Source organism: Bolinopsis microptera, chromosome 6, assembly GCF_026151205.1.
Source record: "Bolinopsis microptera isolate Bmic1 chromosome 6, MBARI_Bmic_1.0, whole genome shotgun sequence".
NCBI classification, from domain to species: Eukaryota; Metazoa; Ctenophora; class Tentaculata; order Lobata; family Bolinopsidae; genus Bolinopsis; species Bolinopsis microptera.
In genome coordinates this window covers 9,669,442-9,692,943 of record NC_087077.1, presented here as the reverse complement: position 1 = coordinate 9,692,943, position 23,502 = coordinate 9,669,442, and the positions used below count along the sequence as shown (strand labels likewise).

The window sequence follows — 23,502 nt, the reverse complement described above, 5'->3', positions numbered from 1 at the left end:
AAATCGGGAGGCTTCAAAAACTATCATATACTTTTCAGCTACTTTCCTCGTCTGTAATTGTCTCACTTTCACGAACAATGCTCTATACACTGTTACTTCATTCGAGAATTATCCAGGTCCTATCTACAAAAATGGATTCATGTTTTTTTACAGCTGGTTGCTGAGTGAATTGTTCTGCACTGTTCTAAATGCAACTCTGAACCCGATCCTATATTTCTGGAGAATGAAAGAGATGAGAGAATGGGTGATGAGACCTGTCCAGAACATTTTCAGGTCTGTTTCAACGGCAACAGTGATAGCTAATCCGACGAATGTGTCTCAAGGTGAGACTTCATTTTGAATACCAGGGGGAAACACATGAACGCAATCTGTTGAACTGAAAACAGCATCTGGAAGTAAATCTATCACAACCTGTAACAGAGCCAGCTGCAGGAGGAGCATGTGATGATAAATACTGTTCAGAAACTGTAACATCGTTCAGATAAAACTACTGGACTAATCTAGAATTTATATTCTACGGAATTTATCGTGATTTGAAAACAGGAGAAATATCGAATAAGAGATATCACGAGAAAAATTTCCAGCCAAATATTTGTACAACTACAATGGGTGCAGGAGAATTATCTCTTTTTTGCATTACATGGTCTTTAGCAGAACGATTTTAAAGAAGGATGAAGAATTGTGAATTAAGTAATTTTATTTGGTAGGACAATTAGTGCTGTAATGTTTGTTTACATACATGTTACATGGTAAGGTCTCCTCCTAGTCGTTGGAGTGGCCTGCATCACACACATCGCGTTGGCGGCGTAACATATGTCTCCACTGTACTCGGTTGGTAGCCAAAGCTTCTGTTGTGTCTTTGTCGATGTTTTCAACACCTGTAACTAGCTTAGCAGCATCTTCGAGTACGCAGGACTTCCAGTTCTTACGGGGTCTGCCCCTTGACCTCATTCCATAGTTTGGCTTCCAGTTCAACAGAAACCTCGGTAGTCTAGAGTCTGGCATTCTAACTACATGTCCATACCAACGTAGCCTGGCAGCACTGATGAAAGTCTCAACTGACTTGATGCCAGCCCTCCAAAGAACTTCGTCGTTGGTTACATGAAAGAACCATTTAATCCTAAGGATCCTTCTCAAGGAGGTTTGATGGAAAACCTCGAAAAGTTTCATCTGCTTTTTGGTGGTGTTCCAGACTTCAGCTCCATACAACAAGATGGTGAGGACAGCAGCCCTATAGATCCTGATCTTGGTTGGAGTCTTTATAGTTCTGCTATTCCAAATGTTCCAGAGCTGATGAAAGGCGCCATTAGCCTTCTGGATACGGACATCCAGGTCTCTGTTGATTGTCCCATCCCCACTAATAGTTGCACCCAGGTAGACAAAGTTTTGTCTTGACAAATGTTTGTTTGGTATAATTATATTAGCTGATTTTGTCTTCAAAATTCATATTATAGAAATGAAAATTGAAAACCTTCAGTGTAACTTCTTTTATAACGACCATGGCACACTTCTCACCTTTATAAGTTTATTGTTGAAGTATAGTGAGGCACACTCCTTACTGTTGTATCAGACACACTTCAATTCTGATACAACCAAATTGTATAGACACACTTCTCTCCTTTACGTATTTGTTGTTGAAGTTTAGTAAGGCACACTCCTTACTGTTGTATCAGACACACTTCAATTCTGATACAACCAAATTGTAAAGACACACTTCTCTCCTTTACGTATTTGTTGTTGAAGTTTAGTAAGGCACACTCCTTACTGTTGTATCAGACACACTTCAATTCTGATACAACCAAATTGTAAAGACACACTTCTCTCCTTTACGTATTTGTTGTTGAAGTTTAGTAAGGCACACTCCTTACTGTTGTATCAGACACACTTCAATTCTGATACAACCAAATTGTAAAGACACACTTCTCTCCTTTACGTATTTGTTGTTGAAGTTTAGTAAGGCACACTCCTTACTGTTGTATCAGACACGCTTCTGATACAACCAAATTGTAGAAACACACTTCTCTCCTTTTCTGTTCTTGATATTGAGACATACTTCCCGATCGTTTGATACTAGTGAGTGTAGATTGACATAGGAACGCACACTATCTCGCCACGTAGACCACGTTTAGTTATACTAGTTAGTTTACTAAGTCCAGTTTACAACAAGATGGTCAGATGGTTCTCAAAGTGAACAAAAGACCTGCTAGAAACATTTTACGAAATAAAAACGTGTGGATTCAATAATAATGTGCGAAAAGAGTGTGTCATTTTTGAGTCGTATATTGAAAATATGTATGTATGAATATTACCTTGCCACGTAATATGTATTATCGACTTCATCACGCATGGCAACCTCTCTTCGGAGAGGTTTTGATTCGTAAGCAATAATATATTCGTACTACCCAGCACCATGAGTCCTGACGTTAACATTTCTCTAAGAAAGATAAGGTGTGTTTTCTCGATTATAATATTGCCCAGTCTTAAATGTTGACCTTAATGCTGCTTTTGTAGATTTTCTGCAAACTCATGTTTCATTATGCTAGGGGTCTGTCAGAAATTAAAAAAGATCATCATAATATCACGAACATTGGACTCGTGGCTGGGTGGTGGTCGTATCTAGGCATCTAGTGAACTAATGTCACCATGAAGATAATATTGGTTAAGGATCAGAACACAAAGAATATTATTAATTAATCGCATTTAATAAGCTGGTACGTGTTTCTGCAAGTCCACACCCGTACCCCCTTACTCTACTATACATTATACATTAGGGGCAAGGAGCTGACACCATGAGACACCCCATGTTTACTTCTGTACAATTAGAATTAGAATTAGTCATCGTCATCGCCATAGTAATCGTCATCGTCATCGCCATCGCCATCGCCATCGTAATAATCGTAATCGTAATCGGCATCGTCATCGCCATCGTCATCGTCATCGTCATCGTCATTGTCATCGTCATCGTCATCGTCATTGTCATCGTCATCGTCATACAACTTTGTTTATACTAATGTGCGATATAGGTATATTTTAGTTTACATAAATATATATATTATTATTTAACAATAGAATTAGATAGAAGGAGTTGAAATTTAGAATAACTTTGATATATTTTATAATCAAGTTCTTGTAGTACTTTTATAATTGCACCGTAGTATACAGATATAGATGGTTAACATTTTGTTTGTTGTAAATTATCACTAGTCACCTTCACCTAACATTTTTCCGTTTAGATTCTACAATTTCAGCACCTAAAATCATAGACGCTCCCACTTCCAAGCATTTAGTTTCATTCCTGTCATTAACTACCTTACTCGGGAATATTATAGCGGGTTAATTTATGACTGGGAAAATTATTGACCGGGAAAAATATGGCGGAATTTCCCAAAACCCGCCAAATTATCCCGGTCATGTATTTACCGGTGGCCGACCTTTCAAGTTTTTTTTCAGAGGTCAACAAATTTTCAACCGAAATTTCTGTTTTTGTTACTTGTTAAAGAAGTTATTTCAATTTTACAGTTATTGATATTACTCAGAAATAGAAAAAAAAGACACGTCTATTTAAAGGAAAATAAATAATAAGTCAAATAAATAATAAGTCAAATCTTCATGAAAGCGTATTCTAATTCTCATTATCGCTAATGTCCCCGCCAATATCATTATTGATATCCTCCTGAGCTGCTGACCGTCAAATTCGAAGTTGTATTGTTGTCTTAACAAGACTTTCATTTTGTCCGCTAATGGGGCTACTGCTCTGAAGGTCAGCCGGAGCTTAATTTCCTGCCCACCGCTTGGTATTGGGGAACGTCTTGGCTTTGCATCTTCTACTGCTCCAGTAATCAATCCACCGTGGACCATGAAATAGTGGCACAGTTTACTCACTTCTAGCGGGATGTGGCCACAAGTTACTTTAACGGGAAAAACTCCCTCTTTCTTTAGTCTACACACTGCACACGAGAAGCGATCAATCTTTAGAGACATTATTATTATAATATATATTATATATTATTATTATTTTCGTTTTCTTCTATAACATATAAATTGTTTTCTTCTCTACGATTCACTGATTCATGGGCAAGAGAAGTGAGAATCACGGTCCACCCTGAAATCTGATTTTTATAACCAAATTGTGATTCTTATAACGAAATTATGGTAGCAACCGCCAATAAAGTTACAGCCCTCCATCCACTGGTTCAAAAGTCTTCTCTAGCACATATGAGACTTCAGGTAAAATATGATGATCACCACCCCCTTGGAACCCCATAATCTGAGTCGGCGGGATTTTTTATGACTGGTAAAATTTTTGACCGGGAAAAATATGGCGAAATCTTCCAAAACCCACCACTTTATCCCGGTTATAATATTCCCGAGTAAGGTACCTTAGACGGAATTCAAGTCCACCAATAGTTTCACTCACAAACCTAGTCCACCAATAGTGTTTTACAAACAAGTCATGTGTCCAATCTCATCCTAACACCTTCACACTAAGTCCACTCCTGTAGAAATAATTTGTCATCGTCCTTAAAAACACACCTATCACATGAGTTTAATGTAGATTGTAGGACAGTTCAGAGTTCTGATAATTCTAAAACAGTGCTGTTGATTCTAAAACAGTATTTTTAATTCTAAAAGAGTATTGTTGATTCTAAAAGAGTTCTGTGGATTACCTATTATTGATTGTACCGAATAGTTATACAAGTTACTTTTAAATTTCTTTTCCACAAAGCTAAAATTTTAAGTCTTTTATTTTGTACCCTACCACTAAGACGAACAGCTAGGCACTAAGCCAAGTGCTACATCGTCATACAACTTTGTTTATACTACCTATTGAGCAAAACCAGGTGTGTTTTCTCGATTAGAAAATTTCTCAATCTTAAATGTTGACCCTAATGCTGCTTTTCTAGATTTTCTGCAAACTCATATTATTTAAAGGGACATTCGTCTGTCAGAAATTTAAAAGAGCATCATAATATCAGATGGTGTTCGTATATGGGGTCCTAGTGAACTGATGTCATCATTAAGATGATATCGCTTTCGTCTTCAGTTAATAAGTAGTACGCTCTTCGTCTCCTACTTTGATGATTTCACCAAAGATGATATTAATTTGACCACAAAGGAGTGATATTGTCGATAGCGAACAAATTCGTCCGTTTCATAAGAAAGTAATTACTGTTATGAGCCTCAGCTACAAGACCACGCCCTCTTAAATACAGCTCCTGTTATTTAGGGTTCTTAGTTGTACTTGATTCTTGAACAGGGGTCTCCTTATAATACGATTATCTATTTTGTCTGAATTTAGAATCTTCTATTCAATTTTGAGACCTCGTTGCTCAGGATTATGCATGGATAATGGCACCAGATGATGCATGCACGACGTAAGCCAGTAAAACTAACCACTTTTATCGTTGTCTGATGTTAACCCGGATAGTGCCGGTGGTTGTAATGACAATTAACAAAAATGAGTTGAAGAAAGAGCTCTATACTCCAGATAACACCGCCATTAATAGATGGTTCATATCAAACTTATTCTTTAATTATCGCCACGAACCACAGCTGCAAGTGAACGCCCCTAAGTTTGACTCGTTTTGGTCTCCATTAAAACCATGTGTCATAATATCATTGTTCTGTCTAGGTTCAGGCTCTACTATTTATATTGGAGACCTTCCTGTTCAGCCGTAATGGTGTTCACGATGTAGAACTCTCCGCGCCCTCTATATTCTGCTCGGTCTGCTTATTCGGCGGGGAAATTGTTAGTCCTACATCGATCATATTAATAATGGTTGTATACTGTATAGTCATTGTGATAGAGCAATTAGTTACAGTTTCCCCTCTACTAGATGATGATACGTCTTATGTCGCGTCTTATATTTGTGAGACTGTTTGACCACATCAAATCAGTGTAACAGAGGCGGCATCTTTCAAATCCCACTTCGTTTGTTAGTACCATCTATCATATCTTCCATATTCCCCGTATACTTGTTTTTGCACTCGAACTCGATTGTAGGACTGAATCCCTACCGGACGGAATCACTACCACCCAAATATCACTACTGGTAGTGATTTAGTCCGGTAGTGATTCACCTCAATCCCTACCAATAGTGATTGGTAGTGATTCAGTCCGTTAGGGATTCAGTCATGTAGTGATTCGGTCCGTTCACCCTCGAACTCAGCCACGGCACATTTACCACGTACCATGAAAGATTACACAATCATCTTTTATCAATTCACTGAAACCTTTACCTCGAATGTTACTAATATTTTGCTACCCACGCCACCAAATACCGCCAGTCGCCACGCCGGTGCTATTAATCCACAGCCGCGGCCGTGTATCTCTTCAAATGTACGTGAAATTTCCATAGCCTGGGTTGAAACCCCTTCACAAAATTGGGCCTGTGTTATTCAAGCATTTAAAGTCGAGACATGACGAAGAGACGGAATTGTTGTGAGGTTGCTGATTGATCCTAGTGCCGTACATGAGCATTGAGCATCATGAATCCTGGATTTTGGATTAGCACGTGTATTGAATATTGATGCCTCATGGTGGGCGTTACAATTGGGTTCATTAGTCAGTGACTAATCAGACAGATTCACAAAATTGCCTTGAACAGACAGAATTGCTTTGTTCAGATTCACAAAATTACAATAGGTAAACATGTGGCTAATTGCAAATTAGGAGGACCAAATTCAAATCAACAGGTTGACGTGATCGGCTCTGCGGTTACAAGGTTTAGGAAAGCGAAGCAACCATGACGTCATAGGACTCGACTAGGAGGAGATGAGAAATCACTCCCGTGCCCCGTGCTGCGCAAACATCTTCATGGTTTAATTTCTATTGCTAAGGTCTGTTACTGTTAGGATTTGTTTACAATTAAGTGGGATTAGTCTACTTTTGCAGCCCAGACAATTCTGATTACGATGAAATTTAACTCTAACTATAAAAGTCGCCAATTTTATTACTGCAAGTAAGTTCCTTACTCCACTATAAATTGTATATTAGGGGTAAAGATGGGTAAGCGGAGACGCTCCATATTTGCTTCTTTACAATTGAATAAGTCAACATCATACAGCTTTGTTTATACTTTTTATTGAATTACACTTTATAATTAATTCATTTGTCTTTTTGTGTAATTTGTTTAACGACAATCAGTAGGCATTAATTGTTGGGCATTTTGAAATTGTTGAACTTAGGGTTACTCAGTGACTCTAGATAAAACAGAATTACCATTATCTTCTGAGCTGGGGGGCATCAACCTCATAAACATACATAAATACCTACACCTATTCTGAGATCAGAGGGAGTACTAGGTATTTATGAGGTTGATGCCCCCCCCCCCCCCTCATCTTGTTGCTATTTTAATTACTCTGAATCTTGCCTTTTTTTAAACGGATAATGATCGGTTCTTTGTCGTGGTTCGTTTGATTATCATCGGTAGCCATATCGTACTTTGGTCTGTTCGGCCATTATTTAAATGTTTTTACAAAATTGCTGTACGTAGACGTCTTTTACCTCTTTAAATTTCTTGGAATATTGTTTTTCTATCTGTGCTTTAGTAGGGTCTATTTCTGCATGATATAATTTAAACTTTTAACTAATAATTTGTTGTTTGAAGGACAATGTAAACGTGGCTAGCCAGTTCAAACCCTAAAAATCATGAGATTCTAGCAAAACTCCATCACTTTATGAATACGACAGAACATCCTCCAACTACACCAGATCTTGGTCTTCTACAACTAACTGAATACAAAATATACGATGGCTTGGTAGCAACAGGATTCCTGCTATGTTTGGTGATAGGACTTCCGGGCAATTGTCTAGCTTTGAGGTACTTTCTTCAGACAGGGAAACGAAATATCTCGACCCTTCTCTACATGATTGCCTGCTGTATAGACATAGTCTCCAGTTTGATTCATCTTCCAGTCACTGTCAATTGGTTGAACAGCAGACATCCTGGACCTCTAACTAACAGAGTTTTCTGTTTGATGTGGTATTTCTGCATCCTCTTGCTTCAGCTCGTGTCCATCTTTTTGGTAATGGTAGTCTCCCTGACCAGAACCATCGTCATTATCTTTCCATTTTACAAGATCAAAAAACAGCCCGTCCTTATCTCGATCATGGTGATGTTTCTGTATCATTGTACATGGAACGTAATCGACATGGTTATCCATGATGATTACTATTCCTATGGTTTTGGATACTGCTCAGTTAACCCGCAGGGGATATTCAGTACTATGTACATGATCAACTACTGTATCTGCACTGGAATTCCTCCAATCATCGTTCTCCTTTCAGTGGTGGTTTCTACAGCAAGGCTGCACACTCATAATCTACCAGATGCTTCCCAAAGGAGAAATCGGCAAGCATCACTAACGATCATTTACTTTTCAGTGAATTTCCTCATCTGTAATTCCTTAACCTTTTTGAACAATGCCATTTACACTTTTACCATATATGGAAATGTTCTCTACAGTGTGATCTACAGCAACAAATTTATGTTCTTTTACAGCTGGATGATCAGCGAAATCTTCTGCACTGTTCTAAATGCAACTCTGAACCCACTCCTGTATCTGTGGAGGATGAAAGACATGAGAACATGGATAAAGAAACCCTTGGGCAGTTTCAGTACCATCAGCACTATTAGGAAGAGAACAGTATCAACAAGCACAGTGATATTTAATACGTTAACTCAGCGGCGATCTCGGACTGAGAGTTCGCTCTGAGAAGCTGAGACGTAAAACAATTCAATTACGAACTAAAAACTGCAACAGAAATACAAAACTATTAGCTGACGTATGAAATAACGTCCACCAAGTGAAAGAACTAATTTGTTGTTGCTGTTGTTTGCTCCTACTCGTAGCGGGACTAACGAATTTTTGGGATTCTAGTTAAGAAGAAGATCGCTACCCTCCAGACTCCAGAGGCTTTTGACTCATCCTCTTCGCGTTCGGAAACTGCCTAATAATGTATTTCATGAGCGATCCTTTTGATTTTTGACTCAAAAAAGTTTGGGCAAAGGTTTGGGTAACCGTTGTCAAGCCCCAGGTCCTCGTGCCCAGAGAAGCTATGTCTCCAGTGAAAGTTAAGGTAGGTTATTTAAGTTTAGGGTTAATTGGATTAGAGTTTGCAGGCTTCAGGGTTCAGCTTCTAAGATAAAGGTTAGGGTAATAGTCACGATATTATGCTGGAGCACAACGTTTTGGACCAAGCAAAAACTTGAGAACAACATCACTGGGGCAGGAGTTTGTGTCAGGTATGTAGGAAAATTCAAGATGATTCATCTACCCTCGTTTTTCTATCTTTCTGCATACCCAACAATTACTATCTAACAGCGAATTAAGAGACAAATGAAGCATTTTGTTTTATTATGTATCATTATGTATCACCATGCATTATTATACCCACATCCAGGAAATTAAAAATTTCCTCGCAGTACAATTTCCCCTTCCGATCCCCCCAGGTCTTCTAAAAACGTCCTCTTTGCCACCAAACAAATTTTTCTCGAAGATTACCTGCCGCCTTTCTGGATGTGGGTCACTATATTATCACTGCATTGTATCACTATGTATCACTATGTATCACTATGTATCACTATGTATCACTATATTATCACTATGTATCACTATGTATCACTATGTATCACTATGTATCACTATGTATCATTATATCACTATATATATGTATCATTATTCATCATTATGTATCATAACATTTGTTAGTTCAACAAGCGCAAAGCGCTACAACTTATGCGTAGTCATTAGTATAAGTATAACCGCTGATTTTGTCTTATTTGTAGTTTAGAAATGAAAATGTGAAACGACCAGAATCTTTTCAGCGTTGGACAAATTGTTGTATTTTTATTTGTATCCATTAAAGGCGTAGCCTAAACATGAAAAACTTACCTCAAAACATGCAGTCGTATCTCTTCATTCTCGATAATTACATCATAACACATAGGGAGATCATCGTTACCTATCTGTTTTCTTGCCGGATTCCTGGAACATGGGAAATTTATAAATATAATGTACAAAATTTGACATTCTGAAGATTGCACGACTGAGCTAACATGAAATTTGTACGGATAATAAATTCAATTCGAAATTTAGATGAATGACATCAAAAAAGCAGAAACTTAATCACAGTGCTGGCAAGCACGACGCGACCGGTGAATTTATTGTGGGTATACTATGTACCCCCTTTACTATTATACCCCCTTTACTATTATATCCCCTTTGGTACACGTTACAAGCCTCTTTCGTGCACGCGAAGCGTGCACTCCGGCCGCTCCGGCAGGAGTTTTTCAGGCATTAAGACTCATCGGAAGTTGTTCAGCAGATTTATTTTTAGTTCAAAACATTCTAATTTGATGTCAAAGATGACAGGAATAAAAAATAGTTATGTTGAGATTTTAAGAAATTTGCATAAAATACTCGCCACCACTGTTATACGAAATTCGGTAAAAAACCTAAAATCGCCATATTCAGGTGCCTTAAAAACCATGTTAAAATCAAGTCAGAGATCTGAAATTTTTCAGGGCGTCTAGACGTTGACCAAATCTACTGCAAAAAAAGTTTCAGGTTTCAGGAACATCGGGAAGTGGGTTTTCTAGAACCCCTGTTTTACGACAGATTGTCGTGATATCTATATATATATACATATTCAGGGATAGACGCTTTGCCAGTCAATTGTAGCCTGTATTCAGTTGTCCATAGATTCAAAAGTATAAAAGATACAGCCATTTCCGACCACAGGTCTTGCAAATAATTGTTTACACTTTAGTTTACATTGTATAAACAAATTATTTGACGTCATGAACAACCCTTGATGACGTCATCAAGTTAACCGTTTTTAAAACTTGATTTTTGACAAAGTAATAACTTTTAAAAATGATTTTACACCATTAAAAAGTAATTGCATTCAAAATCTGAGGAAATTTTCATCTTAGATAATTGTTCAAGCATTCTGAAAATCTACCGGAAAGTTTTTTTAGCTTGCTCCTTCATAAAGATATTCGCCATTGAAGTTTGTACTTTTTTGAAGAATTATTTTATAAAAACGTCAATTTTGCGATTTAGTATTCTCTGGTGTTGGGCCATGCCTTGGGTTGTGGAGCTCAGTTCTGCTTCCTATGGGTATAAATTGTGCATTAGGCTAGTTTTAAAGTTAAAAATCGAAAAGTTGCACACGTGGGGACACGCCCAAATTGATAGAAAATCGCTAAAATCACTGAAAATTGCTGTTTTCGTCATTTTCTGTCAACTTTAGAGTGCCGTTGTGACTACAGTTCTTCTTGGAATACTTTGAAACTTTGCATGCTTATTAAGCTATATATAAAACAATTACATGCAAAAATTTACGGCGATTCAATATTGGATGCGCACGCAACGTCCGCTCAAAGTTTTCACGTGCGAAAGGTGAGAATTTTGCTCATTCGTGATTTCCAACAAATTCTGCTTTGCCACGACAGTTTAATGTCATTATATATGAATTTAATGCCAACTTGAATGAGTATGAAGTGGCATATTCAGTCAGTGATCGACCGATATGCTTACCTAAACACAAGGAAATGTTTTTAAAGAACAAATTTCGAAATCGTTGAAACTTCCTCCTTATTAATGAAGATATCAGTTTATATTTCGACTTTATAAAGTACCCTGACATTATATTCAAAAAGAGATGATATTTTACCAAAACCCATAATCATGGGTAGAGTGGACCGCTGCCAGTGTCTCTCTTTCCCAAACAAAAGGAAATGATATTAATTTGATTGACCGTTCTCAAATGCAAAATGATACCGAGAATGAAATCGGTCGCTCGCTTTTCCCATTCATTTATAATTGTAATAGATTAAGAAGAACTACCCAAAGGCAGCTGTACTCGGCAATAAAGATTCAATAAACTTCAGCTAATTCAATAAGTAATAATTACCTCCCTTACCCCGAAATACTAGGTATCGACCCGAACGCAACCCAAAGAGATTTTTACAGCATCTGATTGAATTTGATGTAATCAATCGAAACTTATTACAATTCGTAAGCCGTGAATGAATGGGAAAAGCGAGCGACCGATTTCATTCTCGGTATCATTTTGCATTTGAGAACGGTCAATCAAATTAATATCATTTCCTTTTGTTTTGGAAAGAGAGACACTGGCAGCGGTCCACTCTACCCATGATTATGGGTTTTGGTAAAATGAGTTATATTTTCAATCGGAAAGAATACTACTTTAGTAATCTATAGTATGTTAAATTAAACTCTAGATCTAGAGGATAATACCGATAACTTAGAGTTATACTTATATTCACCTCAGAGATCCTACACCGACTCAGGTCGAGATGTTTAAGGTTCCCACACCGGTGTATGGGGGTGGGCCATTCCATGAGCGGGTTCCCCGACAGGTGTAGTGCCTCCAGTTTACCTAAATTAGGTAACTCACCTGTAATAGGATGTTAGTTGGGGGAGAATTAGTTGGAGGCGAATACCTTAGTTTATGGTATTTATCCGGTGCCGGGAAACAGGTTCGGCACGTGACAGTGATCCTGGTTCAGGACTGTTAATATACAGTTAACTCATCAAAATCTAATCAGCAGTATGCTCATAATTATAACACTTGAATATGTGAAAAATTGACTCATCAAAAACAGAGCAAACTATTAGAAATTTATAGAACGGATTAAACGGATTAAACGATTCAAAAGTCAAATTAGGTAATGTCTGAACCAATATAAAAAGTAAATATACTCAAAAGTCAAAAAGTATATATAATACAATCTAGAATGAGAATAAAATTGCAACCACTATAATAAACAAAGAAATAATCCCCGCAAATCTTCAGAATGAGATTTATTTTTCTAATAATTTAAATGAAATCTTATAAAACTAAAAGTGTTCTGATTCGTACATTAGGCAACATGTTATTGTTAGGAATTTTTAGGATGCTTTAGGGAATCTTTGTTCATGAGTTTTGATAAGGAACCTTCTTAGGTCTCCGATCGCGATGGTACTTTGTTGTACTTGTAGGGTGTGCGAAGATCTATCCATTATCAGAGAAGAGTTATGTTTTACTTTGTGAGGACAAACAGTGACGAAAATCTTCATGGAGAGGGTAAGTTCGCAATACATGAAGCTCATGTTCGATAATTGAATCAGGGAAAGGAAGCTCTAGAAGAAGGTCGAGTGACTCTACATCTGTAGTAGAACAGTGTTTGCATGCCCAATTCGAAAGATTATTGCGATGTCATCCTGTTTCGATGTTGCATTGAATATTGAAACACGCTTGTTCTGAGTTGTGCAAGTCTCCTAGTCTGCTGTGGCCGTAGGTTGATCGACAGGTATGTTTCGCAACCTAAGCTTGGCTTGATGAGGTTGTACAATCCCAATTTTCTGTTGAGTTTTCGCTTTTTGTTCCATTGTTAAACAAAAAGGGTTTTCATAACCTCGCTGATTTTAAGAGGCTTTGCTGGTGGAAATTCAAAGATGGCAAGTACGTACGGTACGTACCTTTAAATTAGCTGTACGGTACGTACTTAATAAAGTAGGCTGAAAGGTACAAATCCAGTTGATAGCAATGGACAAGCGTAGATTAAGGTTGCGACCTGAGCTAGCTGAAAAGCTGGTGTTCGTATACTGCAACAAAAGGATGAAGCTTTGAGTTTAACGATAATTACAAGTAGTAGTAGTGTAGTACCGGTTAATTTGTGTGTTTATTTTCGACTTCTAGTTCCGTCTCAAAAATTATGATGATAATACTAATCAAAAATTGCAAGTAATTCACTGAAGTTGATTCTAAAAATTTGAAAAAAAATTGTACCTTACAGTGCCTGTACCGTACGTACCTTTAAAAGTAGCTGTACCGTACGTACTTAAAGCCCTGTACCGTACGTACTTGCCATCTAAGGGTGGAATCCAGCCGGGAGAACCATAACAGTTTCAGATCCCTCTGCTCGGCGTAAGCGTCACTAAGGAAGAGCATCCCTCTTTGTCCAGTCCCTCCAACCTCTTGAGGTAGTTATAGACTTGGGACGAAAGCTCGATAGCAAGCGGATATATTCCATTGTCACCAGTCACCCCAAACAGCGGTGTTCGAAGTCAAAATGTTGACAATTGACATTCATGGTCCATTTCATGAATGATATAGGTAAACTTTCTCCAGGGGGTCTTTTGCTGTATCTTGTGTAGCCGGATGACTCCCTGATGCCAAGATAAAGGTGTCAAAAAGCTTAAATATAGTTGTCTTCCGGAGGTATCAAAGGTCAAGCATACTCATGAGAGAGAAGTAGCTCCGGAGTCCTTTTTGTCTAAGTTTCATCTGCGCAAATTTAATGATCCCGTGAGTGCGAACGGTATTCCAAGATATTATGTGTACTCACGCACTGATGGCAAGGTCATTTCTGCGTAGACAAAATGTGTACTGTCCTTGAGCACCCGTCCTGCCCGGTTGAACAACATAATTGCAGTGTTTGATATGTTACCTGATAATAGAATAGCTCACTGAAATTTAACTTTGTAAACACATTTCCTTCTTATTAAACTATTTTTAATTCTTAGATAATTGGCGCATGTCCTAGTTAGTATAGTAACACCTGTTCCTTCATGTGCCGTATAGTAAATAAACGGTAATAGATATTTTAGTCTCTCGAGTCTCGACACCACTTTAGGGTAGACGGGTTCCTACTAGTTTTACTAATGATCATATTGGTAATTTGAATTTATAGGTAATATAATATAGAAATATAGAATATTAATACTTTCAACACTACTATATATAACAAATAATTTAAGGATGACTGTAAAGGTACATTTTACCGACATTTGAAGTCAAGGCGTTCTTTTACTGACAATTGTGGCTGTCTTACAATATAAATATATATAAACAATATAAATATATGTGCCGTATATAAACGGTTGAATCTTTATTATATGGCATGTGGTCTCAGATGGCATGTGCTCTAAATGTGCTAACGACACATGAAATAAAGATTGTGAAGTGAAGAATGTTGTATATAAGATTAGGGGGGGGGGGGGGGGGGGGGGGGGGGGGGGGGGGGGGGGGGGACCAATGGGTATTTTTTTGTGAAACTTGATTTCGAGATAGCATTTGACCAACAAACTAGGACCAGTAACCGAACGTTTGAGGGGGTCCCGGACCCCAACCGCCAAACGGTGCGCGCAGGGCAGTCACGCCCATATTTGGTCCAAATTAGGCCCAATTTAGCCAAATACCCTGAACTTGCCCAAAACCCAGGTTTATGGTGCTCTACTTGTAGCTAGTTGTCTTCTGAACTCGTATATGAAATTTCATCAAGATTAGACAAAAAATGACTGAGCTATGAGCCAAAAACCATATGCCCATATTTGGGCATACGCACCAAATTTGGTAGATTTCGTCCCATAAATTGGTCAAATATCAATATTTTTGAATGAAACTTACTTTGTATGAAAGGTTAGCCTAAACTACATATTCTCTGTAAGTTATAGCTTTATATCTGTTTAAATGTGGATACTAAGGCGAAAAAACCACAAAAAATGAACGGCCAAATTCTGAATTTCTGTAATATAATTTTGGAATTTGGCCGCCAGATTTTTTTGAGGCCTAAATCAAAATTCCGTTCTTAGAATAAGGTCGAAATGCGATTTCGAGTCGATTCCAAAAATTTCATGCAAAAATTTTGAAAACTGATTGAGTTGTTATAATTTTAATGAGATCAATTCCGCGAATATCGTGAACCGAGATATGGGCAATTTAGTTCATTTTTTGTGGTTTTTTCGCCTTAGTATCCACATTTAAACAGATATAAAGCTATAACTTACAGAGAATATGTAGTTTAGGCTAATCTTTCATATAAAGTAAGTTTCATTCAAAAATATTTGACCAATTTATGGGACGAAATCTACCAAATTTGGTGCGTATGCCCAAATATGGGCATATGGTTTTTGGCTCATAGCTCAGTCATTTTTTGTCTAATCTTGATGAAATTTCATATACGAGTTCAGAAGACAACTAGCTACAAGTAGAGCACCATAAATATGGGTTTTGGGTATGTTCAGGGTATTTGGATAAATTGGGCCTAATTTGGACCAAATATGGGCGTGGCTGCCCTGCACGCACCGTTTGGCGGTTGGGGTCCAGGACCCCCTCAAAAGTTCGGTCAATGGTCCAAGTTTGTTGGTCAACTGCTATCTCGAAATCAAGTTTCACAAAAAATACCCATTGGCCCCCCCCCCCCCCCCCCCCCCCCCTTAAGTGTAAATTATGTGACCAGCTGTTCGTTGGAGAAACCAGTAGGAAAGTACATGCTCGTGTACGGTGTAGGTGAACACTTACGTTACGCTACCTACCCTGCTACCCCGTCTAATGTTAGTCAAGCTTTTGCCATACATTATTCGAGCTGTCATGAGGGGTTAAATCCCAGTTTAGAAGTAGATGTTTTAAGAATTGAGCCCAATACTGTCAGAAGAAAGATTTTCGAAGCGATGTTTATTATTAATCTAAACCCTACAATTAACAAGAGAGAAGAACTGGATACTATTAAACGTTTTATCATAGCTAGTACTGAAGAATTTTAGATATTTTAGTTTCATTCCCTTTTTAATGCATACAGTTTCAGTTTTCTAGTAGTAGTAAGTTTTAATGTTTTTTTCACATCTCGCTCACAATCAGTAACCACTCACTATATTTTCACTCACATTGTGTGTACACCATCTCACATGTATTATATCTTTTACCTTATCATCTGTTATCACTGTACATGTCATTCCATCACACGATCAAAATCACGTACTTGCTGTTTAGTTGATGTTTTAAGTTTATTGAATAGCAAATCGAGTATTGGTGTATAAATAGATTTTGATTCTAATTTTAGTCTAGTATTTGAACAATTTGTTGTCGTTTAGCCATTTTTGACTAATAAATTTTATGAGACAGTTTTCTCAAATATTTACCAATTTTGTCAGCTTGAATAAGAAGTTGTTACTTTGAAACGTCGTTTATCCTAACAGTGCAGTACCTATCATTTGTCGCAAGAAATCAGAATAATCAGAAACTATTTGGAACTCCCAAAAACTGTCTATACATGTTACAGACCATCCACTTGTAGTACTCCTCACTAATCTCTCCATAACACTGTAACGTACACTTTTCTTCGTTTTACAGCTCCACTCAGTAGTTGCTTCTGTCTAGATACAGCAGTAGATTTAGGCAGGACCGGGGTTACAAGCTGGGTGGTGATGAATCATATCGGTAATTTGAATGTATAGGTTATATAATATAGAAATAAAGAACATAGAAATATATATGGACACGTTCATTTGAGTTTGAGGATATTGGTAAATAAAAATAATAGCGTTTTCGACGATAGTGGCTTAATTTTGACATCTATTAACCTAGCACGTTCTGAAGTTCTGAACATTAGCCACGTAACCCATACTCCCATATACACTGCTCAGAAAGAAAATCTATTGTTGTTAGGCACTATAATGGTTCAAATGTCACATTTTGTGTGACTTAGTTAACTGCAGTTGTCTAATTATCATTCCTTGGTCTGAAATATAGTAAATTAGGTCAATCTAACAATTATGATACAACATTGGTTAAAAGGCACGGATCGAACGGTTACAAAGCAATATTTGGGCAACTTTGTCACACTCAGAATACCATACCTCTATTCTACTGTCAGGTGTCCTCAAAAACCTTTTAACTCATTATTTGATGGTTGATCTACACATCATAGCCCTAAAATATGTTGTTTTGAATAGTTAGCTAATACAGGCACTTGGTTATTGGGAAATGAGGTTAATTCTGTCACAATATATGGAATTTTAAATTTTGGGCGAAATATTTATATCTGATTTTGGTTTGAAAGGCGGGAAAATTTCACATGATGACAATGTAGTTGATGCAAGTTAAGATCAGTTGATGTTTACATTGTCACAAAAAATAATACGAAATCGTAAATAGGTTAAAAACAATGATTATAGAATGAAATAGTCTCTTATAATAACTGATGCGACAAAGTAAACATGTCTTGCCCCTATTTTGAAGATCTATATATTCGATGACCATCAGAGCTCAAGTTTAACAATTTTAGGTTAAATTTGTCAAAGTCACTAAAAATGTGACAAAATTAACTTTTCCTGCCCCAACAATTTCAAGATAGTGTGTAAAAATTAGCATAGGCTGCTTTATTACCTATATAAATCAATCCAAACTACAAAAGAATATTCTATGTTAATGTGATGACGATTACCTAACTCTAATAATAACTGACGTGACAAAGTAAACATGTCTTGCCCCTATTTTGAAGATCTATAACTCTATTAGAATTCAACATTCTTTCAGAAACGAATGGTAGAATATTGTCCAGAACATCAAAGCTCAAGTTTAACAATTTTAGATTAATTTGCCAAAGACACTGAAAATGTGACAAAATTAACTTTCCCTGCCCCAACAATATCTTAATTGCCTATATAAATCGATCCAAACTAAGAAAAATATCTGTTAATCTGATGACGATTACCTAACTCTTATAATAACTGATATGACAAAGTAAACATGTCTTGCCTCTATTTTGAAGATCTATTTAACTCTATTAGAATTCAACATTTTTTTCAGAAACGATCGGTACTAGAATATTGTCCAGAACATCAGAGCTCAAGTTTAACAATTTTAGATTCATTTGTCAAAGACACTGAAAATGTGAAAAAATTAACTTTCCCTGCCCCAACAATATCAAGATAGTGTGTTAAAATTGGCATAGGATGCTTTATTGCCTATATTAATCGATCCAAACTACGAAAAAGATCTGTTAATCTGATGACGATTACCTAACTCTTATAATAACTGATGTGACAAAGTAAACATGTCTTGCCCCTATTTAGAAGAACTATTTAGAAGAAATATACCTCTATTAGAATACTATGTAACTTCAATAAACTAGTTATTTTGCCAGCAAGGAGCTAACAGAGTTATAATCATTTTTTGTGACGAAATTACCCTATTTTTGACCATGTTGCGGTAGTTTAATTTTGACACTGTTAACATATTACCACCCGACAATGATTTATGTTACTGGTGCATGGTACTAGCAGTGTTGTTTGATCCATAGTACGTAATATAAGGGGTTTAAGCTGGTATATCATTATTTGTTTAATTTTACACATGTTCAAGATTATGTGACAAAGTAAACTTGTTTGTGCCTTCTGTGTTTTAATTCCTTAAGACTATATGATATAATAACAATTCCTAGCACTTCCAGGCCATCAAATAAACCTACACTACTCAGCATTGCTTATCAGGGTGCCCTAAACATTCTTCACATATTTTCTTAAATGTGTGACAGAGTAAACCTGAGTGCACCATCTAACGAAAAAAGTCGTCAAATATGTAGGTAATGGTCATATGTACCCATCCAATCAACTGGACACTCAAAAATTTGGTCAAAAACGGCAGCAAGGGGTCCATATTTACTCCGTCACATGTTTATAGTGTGACAATGTAACCATTTCCGTGCCGGCCGTATTTAAGCGATATCTTATCACCTGATTAAGATATCGTTATGTGACAAAGTTAGCCTAGAGGATGAGACGATTATCCTAACCGTCAAGGGTATGTGTAATTTCATAGTGTGACAAAGTCAACTACACTGTGCCTTTCAATAGGGTCACTCATATTTACCAATATCCTCAAACTCAAATGAACGTGTCCATATACATACAGAATATAGAATAGATCCTACACTGACTCAGGTCGAGATGTTTAAGGTTCCCACACCGGTGTATGGGGGTGGGCCATTCCATGAGCGGGTTCCCCGACAGGTGTAGTGCCTCTAGTTTACCTAGATTACCTATAGTTTTAGGTAACTCACCTGTAATAGGATGTTAGTTGGGGGAGTTAGTTGGAGGAGAATACCTTAGTTTATGTATTGGTCCGGTGCCGGGAGACAAGTTCGGCACGTGACAGTGATCCTGGTTCACTTTCACGTGTATGCTCATAATATATATTTCACTAGAATATGTGAAAAATTAAATATAGAAATAATCACGACAAGGAATTTGCGGTTTTTCTACTGGTACCATTTTTTTCGTACTTTGGTCTTCTCGGCCATTAATTAAACGTGTTTTAACGCTGTTTAAATTCCTTGGAATATCGTTTCGCCATCAGAGCTTTAACAGGGTCTATTTTGTATGATATAATTTTCACTTTTAACTTACAATTTTTTGTTTGAAGGAATATGTAAACGTGGATAAACCCTAAACGTAATGAGACTCTAGCAAAACTCCTTCACTTTATTATGAATACGACAGAACATCCTTCAACTACGCCAGATCGTGGTCTTTTACAACTAACTGAATGCAGAATATACGATGGCTTGGTAGCTGCAGGATTACTGGTATGTTTGATGATAGGACTTCCGGGCAATTGTCTAGCTTTGAGGTACTTTCTTCAGACAGGGAAACGAAATCTATCAACCCTTCTCTACATGATTGCCTGCTGTATAGATATAGTCTTCAGTTTGATTCATCTACCAGTCACTGTCAATTGGTTGAACAATAGACACCCTGGCTTATTCGGCAACAGACCTTTCTGCAAAATATGGTATTTCTGCATCCTCTTGCTTCAAGTTATTTCCATCTTCTTGGTGATGGTAGTCTCCCTGACCAGAACTATCGTCATTATCTTTCCATTTTACAAGATAAAGAAACAGCATGTCCTTATCTCGATCATGGTGATGTTCTTGTATCATTGTACATGGAACGTAATCGACGTGGTTATCCATGATGATTACTATTCCTATGGTTTAGGATACTGCACAGTTAACGCGCAGGGAATATTCCTTACCATGTACATGATCAACTACTGTATCTGCACTGGAATCCCTCCTGTCATCGTTCTCCTTTCAGTGGTGGTTTCTACGGCAAGGCTGCAGACTCATAATTTACCAGATGCTTCCCAAAGGAGAAACCGGCAAGCATCACTAACGATCATTTACTTTTCAGTGAATTTCCTCATCTGTAATTCCTTAACCTTTTTGAACAATGCCATTTGGACAATATATGGAGATGAGATATACAACAAAAAATTCATGTTCTTTTACAGCTGGATGATCAGCGAAATCTTCTGCACTGTTCTAAATGCAACTCTGAACCCACTCCTGTATCTGTGGAGGATGAAACAGATGAGAGAATGGGTGATGAGACCTGTCCAGAACATTTTCAGGTCTGTTTCAACGACAATAGTGATAGCTAATCCGACGAATCGGTCTCAAGGTGAGACTACATTTTGAATACCAGAGGGGGAAACACATGAACGCAATCTTTTGAACTAAAAACAGCATCTGGAAGTAAATCTATCACAACCTGTGACATCATACCTTTCTTGAGAGGCGAAGCAGCAAAGGGCGCAACCAGGCTGCAAGCTTATGGCAGCCTCACGCTTGAAACTATCGCATATAAAAAAGGAACTATCAAAAATCATACCACCATCAATAGATCTCAATATATCAGATCTCAATGTACCACCCAGAGCAACGAGAGACCTAACAACTTACAACACCAACCATGATGCTAGGACGGCACAACTCCTGGAGCTGATAATACTGGATATAGAAATTCACTTCAAAACACCATCGACAATATTACCAGTGAAACGATCACCTGCTACACAGACGGGTCACTCACATATTCAGGAAGCGGGGCTGGCTATATCATCACAGCTGACAACAATAACACCACCCTAGAAGAAAGATCATTCAAGCTCCCTGATTATTGCACTGCTTATCAAACAGAGCTCATCGCTATCATCGAAGCTTGCAAATATCTCTCTACCTATACCAACACACATATCATCATATGGTCTGACAGTCTCTCATCTATACAAATCTCTTCGCTTTCAACGCGGAGTAGAACTACAAGAGACTGTTACGACTCTCTTAATGCACTCGGATCCACCCACACGCTAGAGATACGATGGATTGTGGGAGAACGAAAAATCAGATGAGCTGGCCAAGCTTGGTACAATCAGTGAATCCACTTTGAAGTGTCCAATTCCACAATCTTACATCAAACGTCTAATCGACAACAAAGTCACCAGACTAAATCATGAAACTTGGTTAACTGATGGTCCCAGACACACCAAACTAACACTCGGCCACAAGCACGCCAACATCATCAAAAACCTCAATACTACACTCAGCAACAACAGACAAAATTACAGAACTGCAGTTCAACTCATCATGGGTCACTGCGGCTTAAACAAACAACTTTACACCATTTGCAAATCAAGCACCAGTGCTTGTCCTATGTGCGGCGACGAAGAGGAAACTGTCTCACACTTCCTTGGACAGTGTCTGAGTGTCCAGCTATTGCCCAAATAAGAGGTCAATATTTCAGGGACTACTACCTATCCGTCAATGACATATTCGACAACCAACACATCATCACGATAGTGAATTTCGCAAACCGCACCAAACGCCTAATTGTACCGGAAGAGTTGGATCAGACCGGGGTGACAGTAAACTCACATGATTTCTCGTCTCATTTTACTTTTCCAAACCTAGATGGCACTTAAGCGTATCATTTTGACTCATGTCACTTTTAACACCACCCTTCACCATTCACTCTGATTTCTCCGGCAACCTTCCCCAGGGTTGCCACACCCCAGATGTAGGAAGAGCATCTCATTACTATCCTCTCGTGGGCTATCATGGCCCAGTCTCTCTTTAAAAAAACCCCTAGGCAGTTTCAGAACTATCAGCACTATTAGGAAGAGAACAGTATCAATAAGCACAGTGATATTTAATACGTTAACTCAGCGGCGATCTCGGACTGAGAGTTCGCTCTGAGAACGTCAACCGAGTGAAAGAACTAATTTTTTATTCGGCGACTGCCAATAACGTATTTCATGGGCGATCCTTCTGATTTTTGGCTAGAAAAAGTCTGAGCGAAGGTTTGGGTAACCGTTTTAAATTCAAGATGATTCATCAACCCTCGTTTTTCTTACTTTCTGCATACCCAAAAACTATCTAACAGCGAATTTAGAGACAAATTAAGTGTTGTGTTTTATTATGTATCATTATGTATCAACTATCACCATGTATTATTTTACCCACGTCCAGGAAATTTTAAATTTCCTCGCAGAACAATTTCCCCTTCCGATCCCTCCTTCCCCCCCCCCCCCCCCCCCAGGTCTTCTAAAAATATCCTCTTTGCCACCAAATTTCCACCAAAATCCAAATTTTTCTCGCATATTACCTGCCGATCTACCGCCTTTCTGGATGTGGGTATAATATCAGTATGTATCACTGTTATCACTATATGTATCATTATTCATCATTATCTATCATAACATATTTGCTAGCAACAAGCGCTACAACTAATACGTAGGCATTAGTATAACCGCTGATTTTGTCTTATTCGTAGTTTAGAAATGAAAATGTGAAACGACCAGAATCTTTTCAGCGTTGGACAAATTTTTGGATTTTAAGAAAAACTTACCTCCAAACATGTATCTCT

The 23,502-nt window shown here is 37.7% G+C and overlaps 3 protein-coding genes across 3 annotated transcripts in view; all 3 read right to left on the bottom strand.

Annotated features, from left to right (window-relative positions):
* The window catches only part of LOC134817377 (uncharacterized), a 41,888-nt gene extending 31,908 nt beyond the window's left edge, over positions 1-9,980 (bottom strand). Inside the window, exon 1 of the mRNA XM_063826515.1 lies at positions 9,898-9,980. The gene's annotated coding sequence lies outside the window, so the exon portion shown is untranslated. The remainder of the gene's footprint in view (positions 1-9,897) is intronic.
* The window catches only part of LOC134817580 (flavin reductase (NADPH)-like), a 42,333-nt gene extending 31,533 nt beyond the window's left edge, over positions 1-10,800 (bottom strand). The window contains exon 1 of the mRNA XM_063826782.1: positions 10,790-10,800. The gene's annotated coding sequence lies outside the window, so the exon portion shown is untranslated. The remainder of the gene's footprint in view (positions 1-10,789) is intronic.
* LOC134817374 (aspartic acid-rich protein-like) lies at positions 2,832-14,442 on the bottom strand. The gene is made up of 3 exons (XM_063826511.1): positions 14,364-14,442; positions 12,300-12,430; positions 2,832-2,996 (listed from the first exon to the last, which is right to left on the bottom strand). The coding sequence occupies exons 1-3, from the start codon at positions 14,440-14,442 to the stop codon at positions 2,832-2,834; spliced, it is 375 nt and encodes a 124-aa protein (XP_063682581.1).
* Positions 14,443-23,502: the final 9,060 nt, after the last annotated feature.